At 46.2% G+C, this 12317-nt stretch overlaps 1 protein-coding gene across 1 annotated transcript in view; it reads left to right on the forward strand.

Annotated features, from left to right (window-relative positions):
- SLIT3 (slit guidance ligand 3) overlaps positions 1-12317 on the forward strand; it is a 522490-nt gene that overhangs the window by 506747 nt on the left and 3426 nt on the right. The window contains exons 32-34 of the mRNA XM_074604436.1: positions 5953-6107; positions 8487-8772; positions 10992-11200. Coding sequence (XP_074460537.1) covers positions 5953-6107; positions 8487-8772; positions 10992-11200 — 650 coding nt within the window. The remainder of the gene's footprint in view (positions 1-5952; positions 6108-8486; positions 8773-10991; positions 11201-12317) is intronic.

Raw genomic sequence — 12317 nt, forward strand, 5'->3', positions numbered from 1 at the left:
TCAAATGAGGCACGTCCCCATTAAGACAGAGGTCAGGAAATCTGGAGACTGTAGCTAATGAATCGATGTCCTCATTTGCATAATTGATGGTTATACATTTCCTCAGTGACATGGTTTGCAGTGATACTTAAAGCTATTTTTGTTTTTGACTTCTCTGCCCTGCTGTTCCTTGCTGTCTACACTGAAGGTATGGTACACGTCAGTGAAAAAAAATAACCCCAAAGCCCAAATTTTACAAGTTCAAATTGAATGCTTTAATCCTTTAATGCAATTCTGATCACTGGCATATTTACAGTGGCTCAGCTCTAAATCTTTCATGGGTATTAGAGCAGGGGGAGTCAGTGTTTATAATGTGTGTGTGCTTGGGGCTGGAGTAGAGGGGAAAGAAAATATAGGAGAGAGAAGAGAAATAGATCAAAATTGAGAGTGGAAATCAGTTCTTTTATATATTCCCTGGGGTTTTATATGTAATACACATCTCTTTCCCTTCATTTCTTTATGTTCTGGAGTCTAAGCCCCGAGCAGAGGTGGTGTCCGTGGCCTGTGTGCAGCACCCTGTGCAATGGGTCCGTCTTGCTGGAATCGCTCTGACAAATGAGCCCAGCTCCCTGTGATACAAAATTTTCATGACTCTTTTCTAGAGCTCTCTCTAGTGGCCTCCCTTCCCTGTGAGGGCAGCTCCCAGCTTCCCACCTGGGCACAGAGGGAACAAAAGGTGCTGGACCCAGGGCCTTCTCATGAGCTTTGGAAGCTGGGCTCTTCCCATATGCCCAGTATTTTCCTGGGCTGGTTTGGGGGGTTTTCTTTGGCCAAACCTGATCAGATGCCATGGCCAGCTCTCAGTGAGAGTAATGAAAGGTCAGGATAACCTTGATGAATGCAATGTAATGGATTGTGCAAGACACGTAACCTGTGCTATGAGAAGACGAGTGTTATTGAGAACAGAAAGGTGAGGGATGCTGCTGTTTGGGGAGCAGCGAGTGTGTCCCCTTTGCTGGGGAGGCAGGGCACCGTGGGACGGCAGCCAGACCCCCTCAGCACCCGGGGGGGTCCGACTGGGGTCTGCTCGCTGCACTACTGATCCAGAGAAATCCTCCTGCCAGCCCTCAGCATTTGACTGTGCCTTACCTCCTTTCCCTCAGGACAGGTACTTTAAGGCACCGGAAGGGAACTGAAATGGTTTCTCAGCATCAGGTTTGTAACAAGGCTCCCGTGAAGGTCCTGTAGAGGCTGCAGGTGCGGTCTGTGGAGTGTCTGACGAGATGGGCCCTCACCAGGCTGCTTATTGCAGTACGAGAAGAAATTCCTGGGTCCTGAAGAATATTTTAGTTTTATATGAGACCGGTCCTTTGGTTCCTTTTACTGGTTACTCTTTAGCAAGTTTAATTATTAAATTCATTAAAATCTTTGCTTACACTTCAAATGTTTACATTTCAAACATAGTTCCTCCCATTTTTCAACAAGAATATATTGTAAACTATATAATATCCAATGGTGGTGACCCAGAACGCTGCGGTCGGAAGTTGGCTAAAAATTCATGACTGTCTTTTTTAATAGCTTGGAAAAATCTCGAAAGCCAGGACTTGGTTTGTTAGTGCCCCCGAGAAAAGCACTTGGCTCAAGCCTAGCGGCCCTGTGGCTTCTTCCTGCAGTTCCTTTCCCCGGTCCCTTGCTTCGCTCAGACATATTATTGTGATTTAACCGTAAAGCATGAAAACCTTTGCAAAAGGGAAGGAGGCGGGTCACGTCCAGCCAGGTGCGTGCCGCGGCGAGGTCTGTTCCAGTGCATAAACTGTGAGCAGCGAGCCAGGACGAACCCGCCCCGTCGGCCCCTGGAAGCCCCTCTGCTCGCTGTCCCGCGGAGCGGAGCTGCGGGACCCCCCCGGCGCCGGGCACCGGCCCCTCCGCGGTGCTCCACCGCCCTCTGCTGCCCGGCCGCCGCCTCTGCCGCGGGGCTCCGCCGGGTCCCGCCGGCTCCGCTCCGCGGGGAGCCCCGCTCCGCCGTGTCCCTCGGGGTCCCGCCTCTGCCGGCGGCCGACCGGCGGGGATCGAACCGGCAGCGCTGAGAGAACACCACCCGTCCCCGACTCCCGGGCAGGTATTTACGCACCGCGGGCTGTTTCAGAAGGAAGAGCTCTGTAAGACCACCTGATCCCCAATAAGAATTCAATTAAAATTTTAATAAAACCCTTGCAGAGAGCTGGGTCAGGAAGAGGCCCCTTGAAAAAGAGCCGAGCGCAGCAAGTTTGTGCTGCGAGCTGCGTGGTGATGCGCTGTTCAGCGTCTGTGGCTTTCCTCCCTTCATCTCCAGCCAAGCCACTGTCTCCAACTGTCTCAGACGATTGCTGAGTCTCCTAAAGGCCCAGTACATAAGAGGCTCTGAGGAGAGTTCATGCAGCATTTCTCTCACCACTGGTTTCTCCCCCAATGTTGTCTCCATCTCTCTCAAAATCCAAAGGCATCTTAATGTCTTTCTGTCAGCAACAGCAGTAAGTGCTTTAACACAAGTATCTCCTGGCTGGGGACTTTTCTGCCATCCTGGCTGTCCACATTCAGCTTTTCTATCATATGTTTGCGTCTTCTCAAAAAGCAAATGAGTGCTTTGCCTGTTTTGATTTTATCTGCTTTACGAAACTGCAGGGTTGGGTGGTGGCTGTAAGGTACTTTGTTTCCAGGCACAGGTTATTTAAATTCAGAGTTTAAAAGTTGAAAGAGTCAGAACTGGTTAATATTCATCCATGTGTACCTACAGACAGAGACCTCTTACTCCTTTTCCAGTAAAAATACCAGCCCTGGGTATGCCGAAAGGCATCACCACCACGTGGGGTGGCTGCTTCCATCGCCAGGACACACAGACCTTTGTTTGCCTGTTAGTCAAGGCATAATCTGGAAAAAGCACACGCTGTGGAGGAGTAGGTGATTAATGCCTGTGAAATCCTGGCCCGGGGAAGAGCCAGCCCTGCCAGACGTGATAATGTTGTCCTCCGACAAATGGTCTAGCTTGGCCTTCTTCAGATAACGATGTAGTTTTGTGCGTTAGTTTCAGATATTGATCCCACCAGGGAAGGGTTCCCTGTCGTACAGGCATCCATCCCACCTCCGCGCTGCTCAGCTGTCGGAGCCGAAGGGGTTTGGCTATACTTCTCCTTTCACTGGCACTTCTGCATAAGCTAACAATTACAAATATGCATTTCCATTTATCTCGCACCTTTCAGCTGGAAGTCTCAGTACTTTACCCATATGAATTAAGCATTGCGACACAACACTGAGATATCAGGCAGTACATAGGGATCACCCAGTCGGCGCATTGCCGTAACACAGCTGTTTCTTGTAACGTGGCAGATACTTAGCAGAATTCAAGAATATCTAAACAGAAAGTTTGGACCAGCTGTTTTCAAACTTATTTGAGTTGTCAATCCATAAAGTAGTCTGCTAGACGTGTGGGCCCCAATACAGGGGACTCGGGTACAGTGATGACAGGCTTGCTTTTCTGAGGTGCACGCACTCCATCACCTTTGGCAACGCGTCTAGCAGAAGTCCTCAGCCTCTTATCCCAGCCCACACAACTCACTGCCCTTGCAGTGGCCCTGATATAATACAGTTATTTTGAGCCAGGCTGTCTGCTGGATCAACTGGATCTGGGTTTTTGTACAATGTCAAGCCTTTATTTTTTTTCTTAAAACCACTTCAAACGATACCAGCAGCTCCAGGTTCTTGAGACCTGGCTTCCCCAGGCTCTCTGGCCATCCTGAGGATGGGCAGCAACTGCAGCCCAGCCGCTTTCCTGCAGGTCAAGGCCGAGGTTGAGCCAGCAGAGCTTTCCTGGGAGCTGTTCTGTGGCAGAACTCACTCACCTGATGTTCACGTAAAGCCACGCAGTGAAGGTGCTCAGGTACTGCTGTCATCTTCTAACTTGGGTAATCTTATGTAAACTGTTAAAGGCATATGTGTTCATGCTTCATCCCAAAAACCTGCGGGGACAGCAGCACAGTAGAGGCACGTTAGCTCAGTTCTTAAGCACGCTCTTCTTAAACAAGCACATCCTCAGAAATGCCTGGAGTGCTGACTTGCTGCCTGACACTGCTCATGTGTGATCGGTCATGTCAGGTCTACTGTAAAACACTATAAAAATGAAACTTCTTCCACAAGCAACTGAATTCTGGTAATTTCCAAGTCGTGTAATTTGTTTCTGAAGTCGAGGTCCTGTTTCCATGCTACAACGCCCTTACACATCAGTTATGCAGGACTGGGCGCTAAGATGGGCAGCATGTCATCTAGGTTGAGAGGCAGATACATCTAAAAGTGATTCATCCTGAGAGATGAGTCACTCCGTAAGCGTGCCCGTTCCTCTCCACTGATAGTGAAGAAAAGCTGGGTAAATAGCTCGGACAGAGACATCTACACTGCAGCTTTACAAAACACCTGAAAGGAATCTGACTTACGACTTTAACTTCCTGAGAGAGGATGCTGAGCTCATGGGCCATTTGAATGAGCAGAAACTCATTCTTAAAACTAACCTTTTACATTTTAATACGGTATTTACCACTTGTACAGCAATCCCAAATCTAGATTGTTGGCTAAGCAGTATCTCAGGATGCCTAAATCCCACAGTTGGTGTTTTCTGTCTTTATCCGTATGTAACAGAACCACCACCCAGCTAAGGAGCCTGCCGGGAGGAATTTGGAAAAGGGTGCTCGCAGGCCAAGCTTAAAATGTGTTGGCAGCACTGTGCATGTGGGCAGTTCACGTAGCCCACAGCTTAATTTCAGCTGTAATCGCTTACTGCTATCAGATTCTCATTATGCACTGATGTTTGCATGCGTATGGAGCAGAGGCCGTACCACTTAATTATATCTACAGCAGTGGAAAAGTCCCATCACGTCTATAACTACCAGCCTAATTTGAAACCCTCTTTGCTCAAGAGCAGGTAATCCCACCCTTGCCCCTCCTGCTTTTAGGAGTGCATGAAACTATCGACTTGTTCTAGAGAATTTCAACATGCAGCATAAAGGCTAGAGAGCCGAATCTGCCCTGAAAATGAAAAATGATAGCGTGATGCAAATTGAATTGTACCACTGCATCTTTTAATTTCTGGGAGACTGAACTGAAGATGAAGGTGAAGATTGTACGTGGTGCAGACTAGCAAAGAGCTGGTGAGATGCCTGGCTCGCTGGAGGCTTCGTGCATTTGAAAAATCACTGTTCAAAACACCTGAGCAATAAATACATGGTGCCTTTAATGTCTTGCCTGCTCAGGTGGCCACCTGCTCCCTGTCCCCCCCAAAATTCAGGCTGGCTTATTCTCAAGACTCAATCTACACATAAATGTTTCTCAAAGAGGAGTAGTAATTTGTCAGTTTTCCTTGCGTTCAGGTAGGACTGCATGCATTGAACAAAGCACCCCAGTCATTTATAAGCCAAAAACTACTGAATTCTTTCTCTGGCTTTAAGTAACTCAGCCTGTCCTCATGCCTCAGCATGTAGTTACAGGATACTTCTGCTGTGAGGAAACGCTGGTTTCAGAGGCCCCTGCTGTCTCTTGCCCCAAACTGCAGTCCCTCCCTGCCCCTGTGAAATAATTTGAGTTTAAACTATCCATACGAAAAGAAATCATTTCAGTGATGCGGCTTGCAAACTGAGCACCAAGCTTGGGCTGAGAGCACAGAATGGAGGATTTTCTGCCCTGGGAAACACAACTACAGTAGCTACTGTCCTGATTAGCCATCCTCTCAAGTGTTATATATGTGTAGGCACTGCCTGCACAGGCATCAGCAATGGTTAAATTTGTACCTTGGAGGCTCACGCTAGAAGAAATATCGGGAACACGGTGACCGTAAAGGAGCTTGGAATGGGAGCTGTGCGTTGCAAGGTGTAATTCCAGGAGACAGCACGTCACAGAGGCGGTTCATTGTTAACGTCATCTTCTAATTCTCTTTTTTTCTTTTACTTTTAGTGTGGAAACAGTGAATGATGGGCAGTTTCATAGCGTGGAACTTGTGATGCTGAATCAAACTCTGAACCTGGTGGTGGACAAGGGGACTCCCAAGAGTCTAGGAAAACTCCAGAAACAGTCTTCTGTCAGCTTCAACACCCCTCTCTACATTGGAGGTATAGTGAGTTGCTCTGGACTTTGAGATTTTAACAAGTCTTCTCAGAAGCAAATCATCTTCCATCCTATGGAGAGGACTCTCCAGGTGGCGGTAAACCAGCATCTGCCTTTTCCCTCTGCCAGAGGTTGCTTCCCTGGACAGAGACCTGGAAACCACACCTCTGCTGCTCTGCTTCGTACTCCATAGTCCACTAGCACCCCACCGCACAGCCAGCACAAGCTCGCACGCCAGACCAGGGAAGTTAACCTCAGCACAGCACAGGTGGTTTCTATGTTACGCAGTCATGGCAAGAGCAAACACTTTGTCATTTCTAAAGCTTTCAGAACTGGCTGGCACCAAGGTGTCATGGTTGAAGAACACAATGGAACTGTCACAAACAGTTGCTGCAAAAAAGGCAAATCAATAGTCAGTAGGTTTAAATATACCATAAATGAGCTATATTTCTGCTGGAAATTTTATAGAGGTCTAAAAATTGGGAGGGGAAAAGAAGATTAAACATCCAAACCATATTAACACACAAGCTGACTAAGAACTTCTTGGCTAATAGTTTTCTCATTGGAAACTGAAGCCAGAGCTTCAGTATTAGAAAGACGTAAGAGCTGACCAAACTTCATTTAAGAAGTTTTTTCCCATTCAGTACTGGATTTTGGGGGAAGGAGGCGCCAAGTGGGGTGGGGAGCAGATGCCCAGAAAAATGAGTATCCCACTGATTAGGTGTCTGGGTATGAGAGACAGAACGAAGGCTGTGCTCTGCCTGATTGATTTGGTTTTGCCAGAACTCCCCCAGCTCTATTCTTGACTGAATGTTGAAATCTCTCCCTTTCGGTGACACGGAGTTCTTTTTAGTCAGCCTTTCTAAATATGAAAGTCAGCAGAACAATAATAAATGCCAAAAGTCTTTGGGCTTTTTCTAACCAGATCATTGAAGCCAATAGTAGAACCTCTTACCAATTTTACTTGTTGCTGGTCAAGCATTTTATAAATAATTCCCTTTAATAACACTTTTCTAAAAGAACCCTGAATATTGCCCTTGTAAATCAGAAAACCGGCTTATCTTGCTTTATACAGAGCTGAACTTTTATAATTGGCTCCTACTAAGAATGTCACAGGTTATTAAAGAGCATTATGCATCAAAGACAATCTGCTGGTGAGGCCGTCACAATTTCTCCCTCTAGCACAGCGTAAAAGATACCAGCCCCACAGCAATTTATACACAGGGAACTTGGGAAGTAACCACATGGAAAAGTTTTGTCAATGGATGACCATTGTGGATCAATACCAATTCTCAAAAGGTACCTACAAAAATGCATTCCCAGGACAAATCTGAGACCTGAAATGAAGGACTGTTGGATACCAGACGCCATGGGCTCAGTGGAGATTTTTTTTATTGCCCATCAAAATTCTTCTTGCTTCTTTCTAAACCCTCACTGTGCTGCATCTGCCACCTCTCTGCATGTAGCGTTCCCATGGATGCCCGCTGCCCTTCCACTTCAGGCTGTTTAGTTAGAGTAATTGATTAAATTACCCCCGAGCAATTGTTCCTAACCTACACTAAGCTTTAAGACAGACCTGAGCCTTCACGTGCCCAGAAATTTGTCCGTCTCTCCAACTGCATACATCACCTGGTCTAGCAACTTTCCTCCTAACGCACAGTTAAACAAAGGTGCTGGTTTTGTTTTAAGGCCATCTTTAACAGTGGAGTTACTTAATGATAGCAAATTTAGAGGCCTTACGCAGTTGAAAATGGAAGCACTTGCCTATGCTAATGCAGCAACACAGCCTGAGCGGATGTCAGTGGGGAGGGTGTAACACAACATCCAACAGAATCTGATGGCCATCCGAGCGTGTCAACTCTTCCAAGCGCTTGAACAAGACGGAGGGTACTCACCACAAAGACTCGACGTGGTCTCCTGAAGTGCCGCTCCCTGCACTAGTTTCGATGGGGTGCACTCTTACCACTCCCTGTCTTAACGCTGTGATCTAGTAATGCCTACCTACCTGGCTGTATCCCAGAGGTGGTGGCTACCTGCCGGCAAGTAAAGATATTCTTAAGCCTTTCAGAAGGATAATTGCTATTAAACTATAGACAGAAGGACCATTATCTAAGGACAAAAACACATGGCCATTGGCCAAAAAAACTGGCCTTTTTTTTTTTTTGTCACATACTTCTTATGTAAGCTTGGACAAGTGATTTTATTTTTGTTTCTTTCCGTTTCCAGAATGAGGACAATGAGACTGTGCTACCTTACAAAGGTCCTATGCAAATTAATTCTTTAAAGATTATATGGAGCTCTGACAAAAGAAACGTTAGCAATTATAATTTATGTATTATCATTGTAACTGTGAGTAAACCTGCCCTTTTTGTTTTTATCTGAAGGGATCCCGACCTCTACTGGATTATCTTCACTGCGCCAGGGTGCAGATAAGACACCAAATGGTTTTCATGGATGTATTCACGATGTCCGCATCAATAACGAGCTGCAGGATTTCAAGGATTTACCACAGCAATCACTAGGAGTCCTTCCTGGCTGCAAATCCTGTAACATCTGCAAGCACGGTATTTGCCGGTCCCTAGAGAAAACAAGTGTGATTTGTGAATGTCACCCGGGCTGGACGGGCCCCCTGTGTGACCAGGAAATTGGAGACCCGTGTCTTAACCACAAGTAAGCTCGAGCAAACACAGTTGGGAGGGTGGAAGCTTTACAGCTAATGCATATTTCACGTTTCATCTTGTAAAACCGCATCTGACTATTTTTGGAGGTGCTGGGTTCCCACATGGAATTATTGACAGTTGTGAGTCAGCATCCATGGCAGCTCTCAATTTCCACTTCTTGTTCTGATGTTGCTCACTCTCCATGTGAGCGATTTGTCCTGGAGGAGCTAAGGTGTTAACACTGTGGGTTGTACTTTCGGCTGTGACTCTGCATGTTGAAATATGCAAACTCCTGTTAATGGGTTACCTCCAAGGTGGTGAGTGCCTGCGCTTACCCAGAGCAGAGCTACCTGTTGAGTGGGAGGTACACATTTTAGGGGTATGCTCACAGCAGCACTGCACCCACTATTCAGACTAACCTCCCGAAGACCGTTAATGCACTCCAGCGTGAACAGTTTTAAATTTCCCAAATAGCTGACTTAAATACTGCACTCCGAAACACCCCTTTAAAGTGCGAGTTTAAAGGATAGCATGGCGTTGCATGCGAAGGGAGCATGAGTGTAAAGCATTCACAGTTCAAAGGCTCAATAACCACATCTCCATCAGAAACCTTGGATGAATAGCTTACTTATGGCAAGTACACAAGGAAGCAGACCAGCAGTCTGCATAGTTCAGTGCTGTTTCATAAGCAGATGGAAGTACTTTTGTTTTAGAAGCTACTTTGGTTGCGCTATCTGTGGAAGGGGCTTTCCACAAGCACACACTTTTGACAGGTAAATTGGCAGAGTGAAAAATCACTCTCTTAAGGGCAGAAATTTTACTTGGCAGAGGCACCATTTTAAACTTGCTTCTGGGTCTAATTCTGCAACGTACTGAACCCTGGAAGGTGTTGAGAAGCACCTGACAGTTTACAGACCAAAGCTATGTAGACCCAAGTGAAGAAACACTCAGGGGCCCGAACGTTTCCTTGAATTTCCAACGTCAACATGAAACTGTTATGGTTGGACAGAGAAAAATAAGGGAGCTCCAGATGTTTACGTGATGAGGGATTGTTTCTGTCATAATCTAAGGAGGGTGATGCAATCATGAATGTAGCCTCCTTGCTAAGGAAAGTAGCTGTGCGTATTTTTAATGCTCGCATACTGTCCCATCTTTCATTAAATCACTTCAGCCCTTTGGAATTGTCTGCTTAACGCCAAGCCCTTTGGGTCCAGGGGAGTACAGTGCCCTGCTGGCAGGTGTCTGCTCCAACACTCACAGATTAATCTGAGTGAAAAAATGCAACCGTAAAAAACAAGGTAGTTGATGATAACAAGAGTTACTATTCAAGCACATCTTTGGTTAGCGGGGCAGAAAATACTGGTTTATATAAACTGTGACTCCCTTTATTCCAGTATTTTGCATGTCTTGACCTGAATGAAAAGCTTTTTAGTTCAAAGTTATTTAGTTATTTGCACTTCTTAGGTCAAAGCTTAAAAATTAAATGTACAAGGATTCAACATAAACTTTAAGGTTCCAGAAAGAAAATAAATAAAAATAGGAGAAAGACATGGGTTTATGTCAAATAGGACCTGATATAGCAAAGGTTTATAAGCCCTGAGCAGTTTGTCCTTGGCTGGACAGTGTTGCTTTCTTCCCTGCCCTCAGACCATTCCAAGTCTGTCCCTGTCCCAGAAGTGGGGATGGTGTCAGAGAACCTGCTAAGGATCAACACCCCTCCCTGCGGTATCCCTCAGAAATCCCAAAGCTCACTGCAAACCACAGGAGCCAGGGAACCCTTCAACTACAGCTGCCGGGGGATAAGTCTGTGCATAGCTTTTCCACAAGCACCTTCATTTATCACGCTGTTTTTCATCACCTGGTATTTGTAGAGTAATTCTGCTAAGGAAGCCTGGGCATGCAGCTTGATTGTTGGCATTTAGTTTTACATGCCGATGCTGTAAATGTGAGCTGCCTTGTGTGGATGCCAAGCATTGGTCTGTGCTCACAGAGCAGCCTAATGTTTTTCAAAGAGATCACTTAAGATCACAAATTCTAAATGTATTCTCTGAACATTATCCAGTATTCACTGAAAACTCACAGTTTCTTCAGAGTGTTTTGACACTGAACTGCTGTTTTTGGATTAGTAGCCTGGAATTAAATGGGCAGAAATGGCAAAACCAAACATCCCTGGGAAAAGGAACTTTCATGTCTAACACAGGCCAGCTCTAAATGCTTCTCTTTCTCCAGGTGTCTGCATGGTAAGTGCATGGTGGCCAATGTTGCTTACACCTGTAAGTGCATGGAGGGCTACACAGGCATGTACTGTGACAAGAAGAACAATTCCTCAAATCCCTGCAGGATTTTGAAATGCAACCACGGGCAGTGTAAAATTTCCGAGCATGGTGAACCCTACTGCGAATGCGATCCTAACTATAGTGGAGAACATTGTGACAGAGGTACGCTTGGCTGCAGGGCCCAGGACACTGCTCTGCTGCATTTCTGGTTTGCACCCCTGTTTTTACCTCTCTTCCATATGACTCATATTTGGGGGTAAATGGTAAATAGTGGAAGATAAAGCTAAGTCAGCCTCTGCAGACCAGTAGAGGGAGGAGAAAAGAACCATGCAGCAGCTAGCTAGCTACTCTCCAAATATATGGAAAGCGGGACATCTGTAGCGAAGGGTTTTATTCTGTGTCTCCTGCATCCTCAAGGTTTGCTGCTCCCAGGATTCTGGTGGGATGTTTAAAGGAGAGGTTGTTGTGAGGTTTACCCTCAGCAAACAGCGATCAGTTAATTGCAGTGCTGGGAAAGCAGGTCTTGCCCTGCACGGGGCAAGGGTTTTTGTAGATTACTTGGGCAGGAACTGTAAGGCAGGAGGCACCTCTCATCTGAAGTGGCCGTAAAGATTTCCAGCTTGCTCCCTCTGATGCAGCTGGGCGAGTTTCCTGGGGAATCCCACGGGTCACGCTGGACTTTGCTGCTAGGGCTGGGGCCCAAATCTCCTGCCCTGACCTGGAAAGACTCACTGGAAACTCAGTGAGTTCTATCTTCATCCCTTCTGCCTTTTTTTGTTCCTGCACAGAAGGAAGGAGCAGGCTTGTATTATTTTTATTTAGGTTGTGCCTTTCCTGTGAATGAACCCCAGACTTTCCAAATTGTACACATACACAGGCTGCTGTAAAGTGGCTACAGAACAGCACAGGCATTTTCAGGTATCCCAGATTGCTCATGTCGTGCAGAGCACGCTGACCTTTGATCCTGAGAAGCAGACACAGTAAAACTAACTCATATTTTGCAGAAGCGTTGCAGGATTCAACACTCAGCATTCATTAAAGCACTTCCAGAACTGCTGATCAAAGCCAGCAGGCCTGCTCGGCCTCTGCCTTGTGCCGGATATTACACATTTGTGAAACACAAGCTCTGTTTTGATGGCAGGTACAAAGCAGTAAAAGATTAAGATTAAGGTCCTGCTCATGCCATCTGTTTGCTTTGAATATCATTACATGTACAGGGCTGTTTGGGGAGTATCTGGCAAAATAGTTACCACTTTTTTTTTTTTTTCTTTACATCTCT

The sequence above is a fragment of the Larus michahellis genome, chromosome 11 (genome assembly GCF_964199755.1).
Source record: "Larus michahellis chromosome 11, bLarMic1.1, whole genome shotgun sequence".
NCBI lineage: Eukaryota > Metazoa > Chordata > Aves > Charadriiformes > Laridae > Larus > Larus michahellis.